Source organism: Panthera onca, chromosome C2 (assembly GCF_046562875.1).
Source record: "Panthera onca isolate mPanOnc1 chromosome C2, mPanOnc1 haplotype 2, whole genome shotgun sequence".
Classification (NCBI taxonomy): Eukaryota; Metazoa; Chordata; class Mammalia; order Carnivora; family Felidae; genus Panthera; species Panthera onca.
In genome coordinates, this window is record NC_138347.1 from 3,706,416 (window position 1) to 3,713,055 (window position 6,640).

The 6,640-nt window shown below is 62.3% G+C and overlaps 1 protein-coding gene across 1 annotated transcript; it reads left to right on the forward strand.

The window, feature by feature from the left end:
- Positions 1–221: 221 nt before the first annotated feature.
- TFF1 (trefoil factor 1) lies at positions 222–2,475 on the forward strand. Its single transcript, XM_060640519.2, has 3 exons — positions 222–366; positions 1,815–1,967; positions 2,374–2,475. The coding sequence occupies exons 1-3, from the start codon at positions 291–293 to the stop codon at positions 2,388–2,390; spliced, it is 246 nt and encodes an 81-aa protein (XP_060496502.1). The 5' UTR covers positions 222–290; the 3' UTR covers positions 2,391–2,475.
- Positions 2,476–6,640: the final 4,165 nt, after the last annotated feature.

A 6,640-nucleotide genomic window follows, 5' to 3' on the forward strand; every position in this document is an offset into this window, starting at 1 on the left:
CCTCCACTGCGGTTAGGAGCTGGATGGGGTCGTGGCCCAGGAGACTCCCACGGCACAGGAGGGACCTTCTGAGGTCCCTCAGCTAGATGACAATTCGGCACTTGCTTGTATCAGCACACTGTGTTGATCAGAGGAGATTATGCGGAGTGGAGAGTTGCAGGACCCTCCTTAGGCAAATGTTACCTAACACTCATTGGGCAAACAGAGCCTGCATAAAATCCAGAACCTGGACGGGTTCTCATCCCTGACTCGTGGTCTCCGGTAGAGCAGAGAGGAAGGTCACGGCCGCCATGGAGCCCAGGGTTCTCTGCGTCCTGCTGTTGGTGTCCACACTGGCCCTCAGTTCCTTGGCCCAGGGCCAGCTGGGTAAGCAGCCTTCTCCCCGCTTCACGGTGGGCGCCAGACCTGGGTCAGCCCCTGGCGGGGGTGGGGGGCGGACACCGTGCGTCACAGTCCATGTGTTTGAGCCGAGCACTGTTCTGGGCCCTGGGAGGATTTTGGAGGGTGAAGGCAGGTGGAAAGCAGCGAAAGAGCAGAGGCCACAGAAGCTCCGAGCGCTGCTGGGAGGACGCGGGTGGACGCCCCAGTGGAAATCGCTTTCGCGTAGTTCTGTCATGCGACAGCGACGGTCCATTGAATGGACAGCAGCTTGGAAACCTTGACTTCCGGTCGAGCAGTGCCGGCCGGGAGGGGCCGCATCACCCAGCGAGCCCCCCGCCCCCACCCCCAGCTGCCACTTCGCCCTCAGGCAGGGGGAGGGACGCAGAGCTGCGTCTGAACGTGCACGCGCATGTGTCCTCCTGACTTCACAGCCTCCCTGTGTGTGTGTGTGTGGGGGGGGGGGGCCATGCCACCTCCCCTCCCGGGTGCAGAGCCAGACCCGGGGAGCCTGCCATCCTGCAGGGGCCGCCCAGCCGGCGGGAGATGGTCCAGAACTTTCCCGCGAAGCCACGGAACCCTTTCTTCAGAGAAAGCTTGAGGCGATCCTCCCCTTCATGTGCTTTGCCGGGTCTAACAGAGGAACAGACGTGGGTTCGGCCCCTTCAGTTCTCGTGTGTAGGCCACACGGGAGCCCCGCGTCCCCTGCGCGGTCTGGCCACGTGGTCTGGCTTCCATCACCAGCCCCCACTCCGGGTTAAAGCTGGCGCCCACCCACCCCAGCCCCTGCGTCTTTCTTGCAAACGGGGCGATGCTTCCGGAAACGCACCTTGCTCCCCCTCTCTCTTGACTGCCTTTGAGCACGCCGCTCCCCCTGCAGGATACCCCCACGGCCTCGTCCCCACCTAGAAGCCCTCCTTGCTTCATTCAGTCTGGTCCCTGTCCGTCCCGTGCTTGCCCTCAGCACCCTGGGACGGACACACTGTGCCGTTCGGGGCATTTACTTGGCTTTCTCCTCCCTTAGGCTGCTAGCTTCTTAACAACGACTGTCCTATTTTTAGTTTCCGGGTCCCCAGCTCCCGGCACAGGGCCCGGCACGAGCTTGACCTCCACTGTCTGGTTTTGCTGTGCTAATTTCTGTTTCTAGCACGCACAAACGATGCTCCATAGGTGCTAAGCGGAGTTATTGTTGGCTGGAATGAATGAACGTATCCGTAAGTTCTGTCGGTGGGCGTGACGTTTACAAATCCCGGGCACCTTGCGATGGCCCTGAGCTTCTGTGCCTTTGCATCTGGAGACGAGGGACAGGGTGTCCCTCTTGTCCCCTGAGCCCCGAGTCCCCATCAGCGGCGCCAGCTGGCTGCCGATTCAACTGGAGAAGGAAGGCGGACGACAGCCCGAGACCTGACTTGGCCTCTTGTCCCCTATGGGTTCAGAGACGTGCGTCGTGGATCCTCACAAGAGGACGAACTGTGGCTCCCCGGGAATCACGCCCTCCCAGTGCAAAGATAAGGGCTGCTGCTTCGACGACACTGTGCGTGGAGTCCCGTGGTGCTTCTTCCCCGTGGCCGTGGACAACCCGCCCGAAGGTAGGGCCGGGGCGGCTCTGGGGGGTCTGAAGGTGTGGGATGAGTGACGGGACGGCCCTGGTCCGCACTGCCGGCCGTGTCTGCACGCCCAACGGGGGCCGCGGGGTGGCCTTGGGGGGTGGCGTCGGGCCGACGTCGGGCTGGGGACACAAAGACCGGGCTGAAACGTCGCCCGGCGAGGAGCTCTGTCTGCTCGTGGCTTTTCTTCGTGTGGCTAACCGGAAGCCTCTGACGAATCCTGGTTGCTCCTTACCTGCCGCTTGGCTGCAGTGGAGCAAATGCCAACCACGATATGAGGCTGGAGCGAGTTTTCCAAGGAAATGTCCCCCTTGGGCTGCCGAGCCCAATTTCTGTGGTTCTTTACCTCTCACTGCCTCGTGCCTTCTCCCCCCGCCTCACCCTACAGAGGAGTGCTCCTTCTAGACGCGCTTCGGCTGAGCCTCGCCAGGAGCGGCCATGGCCTCCCCGGTGGCCGGGAGCCCAGCCCTCGGGGCCTCCGCACCTGCACCAGCGCTCACGGCGTGGACGGAGTCACACACTCCCCTGCTCGAAATTGGCTTAAAGATTAAAAGACATGGATGTTACTCGCGTTTTCAGTTCTTGTGAAAAACTGCACATGATCGGACTTTGCGAGGGCCCGAGGAGGGAATGACGCGCTCACCGTGCCACCAAGGCCTCCTAGGCGTGTGTCAGCGGTGGGCGTCAACCCATAAGCCTGCTAGATGGTCTCGGGCAAAGCTCGCGTCCTGGGGAGGGCGGTTGGTCTGGTCCCCGGCACCAGAGGGGTGGGCTCACCCCCATGACATGGAGCCCCAGGCCTTTCCCCGGGGACCTGCCGCCCACTCCCCACCTTCCTTCTTACCTGACTCCCACTCTACATAAAGCGGAGGCGAGTACTCACTCTCCCAGCCTCTCGCAGCTGCAGGAGGCTGCGTGGCTTCCTTCTGACTCTTGAGGCACAAGGGAGTCTATTCCGAGGCTCTGGGGAGCGACTTTTCCTCCTTGGGAGAAGAGCTCCCTCTGGCGGTCCTGGCCAGGCTCTGCAGCCTTGCCTTCCGACGCTGTGTGCTCTGAGGGTGTGATGTGCTGCTCCAAGCAGCCGTTCTGTGCTAATGAGGAAAAGGCATAGAACTAGAGGTTTGACACCCCTGGGCTCCTGATTTGACTCACCCACCTTGAGACTTCATGTTGAGTAAACCCAAATGTCCCGACGGGTTAAACGACTGCTCGTTTGGTCTTCTGTTCCTTGACCACACATAACCAAGGCCCAGCCACCGTGGGGGGGAGAGGGGTGCAGCGAACTCTCACCCAACGTGAAAGTCCTTCGGCAGAGTCCTCCCTTGAGCTGTTAAAGGAGCAGGCAATCTATCGGTTTCCTCCTTCACACCCAGCACTCCCCCCCGGCTACTCCCTAAGCCCTTGGTGTGACGCAGGCTCTCAGCGGAAGCTCGGGGTCCTTGTCAGGAGTGAACGGCAGGTGTTGCGGGGACAGTTAAAAGGCGTATCTTTCTGTTTTCGAAACCAACTCCCTTACAAATGATATCTCGTCCTTATCTTCCCAACTGACGAGGATGGGCGGGAGAACGTTTGCCAGTCTCCCGCGTGAGCAGGCACACAGCCCGACCAGCCCAGCCACCCTCCTGGATCACGGGCTCTCCAGAATCCGGGTCTGTGATAGTTTCAAGGATGCAGCTGAGAGAAAGGAGGGGGTGGAGGACGCCTTCGCTCCTTCCCGTGTCACACGGGACCTAGCGTGCTGGACAATAGACGACTTCTCTGCTGGAGCCAACAAGCAGGGCATGTGATTGTGAGATGCCTCCCCCCACCCCCGAATCCCCCAGAGGGCTGTGTGGCTCAAGCGGCACTTTCCGTGACCCGCTGACCAGGGGCTCCTTGATCGCAGTGCTCCCGTGGCTGGGAGTGTCCAGCAGGGACGGGCCTTCCTCCTGGCCCATGCACCAGGAGGGGCCCCGGACCTGGTGACTAGCTGTGTCCCCACCTTCCTTGCATTTCCCTGGATTTCTGCCCGGTGAGGGCGGGGTGGGGGGAGGGGCTGAAGGCTGGTAGTGTCTCCAGCTCCCCCTCCCATCATGTGACACGGGGAGAAATCCGGGTCCGGCATCCGCTGGGGACCATCCAGGATGCGTGGCTGTGTGATCTTGGCCCCACCATCTGGACTGCAGACTAGAGAGAGCCTGGGGACTCTGCAGGGATGGCCCTGCCTCCAGAGGGGACACGCGGCCTTCTGTCCCTGCCTGGGAGGTGGGGCACAAGGGAGGTTCAGTTTGGTCTCTGCTACTCTGTCCTTGTGGAAAATCGCACCCTGTCCAAGAATCCCGCCAGCAGACTACAGACGAGGGGAGGGCGAGAGAACACTCAGGCGGCAGCGGGGGTCCTGACATATCAGAGGGGTGGGGCGCCCCGAAGGCTCTAGGACTCGAACTGCCTTGGCGACACTCAGTGTAAGCTGCTCTGTGTCCCTTGGTCCCTCCGTCCCTTGGTGGCCCGCAGCTCCCTGAAGCTTTGCTGCGGGGGCTGGGGAGCCCGAGGGGTAACATGGGCGCAGAGGCTGGAGCTGGGGTCGGGGGCACTGGGGGCGTGCGGCTTTCTCCTCGGGCCCAAGGAGGGAGGGTGCCTGGCAGAACAGAGAGGCTCTGCGGTGGTGACAGGGGCTGTGTCCTCAGCGCTGGGAACACAAAGGAGTCACTGCTTCATGGGTGGACCTATGGCCCCCTCCTGGCCCCCTCCCAGCCCCCTCCTGACCACCCTCCCGGGCCCACTCCAGCTCCTCACTGGACTCCTCCCGGCCCCCTCCCAGCCACCCTCCAGGCCCCCTCCAGCCCCTTCCTGACCCCCTCCAGCCCCCTCCAGACCCCTCCCAGCCCCCTCCTGACCACCCTCCCAGCCACCCTCCAGGCCCCCTCCAGCCCCTTCCTGACCCCCTCCAGCCCCTCCAGACCCCTCCCAGCCCCCTCCTGACCACCCTCCCAGCCACCCTCCAGGCCCCCTCCAGCCCCTTCCTGACCCCCTCCAGCCCCCTCCAGACCCCTCCCAGCCCCCTCCTGACCACCCTCCCAGCCACCCTCCAGGCCCCCTCCAGCCCCTTCCTGACCCCCTCCAGCCCCCTCCAGACCCCTCCCAGCCCCCTCCTGACCACCCTCCCAGCCACCATCCAGGCCCCCTCCAGCCCCTTCCTGACCCCCTCCAGCCCCCTCCAGACCCCTCCCAGCCCCCTCCTGACCACCCTCCCAGCCACCATCCAGGCCCCCTCCAGCCCCTTCCTGACCCCCTCCAGCCCCCTCCAGACCCCTCCTAGCCCCCTCCTGGCCACCCTCCCAGCCACCCTCCAGGCCCCTCTGGCCCCCTCTTCGTCCCCTCCAGATCCCTCCAGGCCCCCTCCAGGCCCCTCCAGTTCCCTCCAGCCCCCTCTCCAGGCCCCGGCGCCACCCCCAGCCCTCCCCTGCCTCCCAGCAATAGGAGCCCGGGGTGGCCTGGTTGTGGCAGCCTGGGGCCCCTTGAGTCCTTGAAGTGCCAAAGGGGGTGGGAAGCAGGCAGCTGTGGCAACAAAGCACCTTCGTGGGGACCATTGTGCTGCTAAGGCGCCAGGAAGGATGTGTCTGTCACACGCGTGCACACACAGGCACGCACACTCGGCTCTTAAAGGGCCCCGGGGAACCCAGCGAAGGGGGCCATTTGGGGCAAGCCTTCCATACCTTACACCGCTGGATTTCCGTCGGAGGAGAGGAGGCCACCTGATAACTGCTCTGTTTGAACACATCGCTTGGCAGTGGAAAGATTTGTATATTTTCTATGTCGTTTTCAGGAACAGGCAATGGAGTGATGTGTCTGCTTACAGTGATCTTGGTTTTACTAGACACGAAGCTAAAATGCCAGCTTGATCCTTTTAAACCCTGGCAAAGCTGTCCTTCCCATCCCGCTTGCTGCCCTTTTCCCACCAGCCTGGAAGCCAGCATCTCAGGGGACCTTCCAGAACTTTCCACGTCCTTGAAGGACTTCAGGAAGTCTCCCGTGGCAAGTGATTCACGTTTCAGGCGGAGTTGGGGGATCTCGTAGGTAGACAGCTGGCGTGGGAGAGAGCTGGTCTCCGTCAGCCCTGGAACGGACCCAGAATCTCGGAATGCACGACGGAGGAGCTCCCAGGAGAGGAGCGGGGAGGACGATGGAGAGGGGCCAGGCCAGGGCGGGGGCACGTCCTGACCCTGAGGCTGACGGGGCTGCGGCCCTGAGGTTCCAGTGACACCCTGAAGCCAGATAACCCTCTCCCCGCTTTCTCCTCCAGCTGGAGTCGGTGTGTTAGCTCAGGCCACCTCGGTGAAGGACCGCACACTGAGGGACAGCACAGAACGTGCTGGGGATCCTCTCTCCCCCCCCCCCTTTGTGCCCCTTCCCAGCTCGTGTGCTCTCTTTCTTTCTCTCAAAGTAAATAAATAAAATAAACTTTAAAAAAAAGGTAGACGGTAACCTGTAGGACATGTGACATGACGAAAGGGAACAAACAACAGAAATGTTGCCAAAAACAGGCAGGGCTGGAGAGGCCAGGCCACCAGAAGCAGACTGTGCATGTCTGGGCTGACAGCTTTCTGACACCCCTCGGTCAGGTACCCATCGTGACTCCCATCAGGGCCCAAATGGGGGTCCATGTGTCAACCCCA

Excerpts from the sequence above, each read along its gene's own strand:
- TFF1 (XM_060640519.2), top strand. The coding sequence starts at position 291 with ATGGAGCCCAGGGTTCTCTGCGTCCTGCTGTTGGTGTCCACACTGGCC. Across the intron at positions 367-1,814 it reads CTTGGCCCAGGGCCAGCTGG|AGACGTGCGTCGTGGATCCT; the intron begins GTAAGCAGCCTT and ends CTATGGGTTCAG.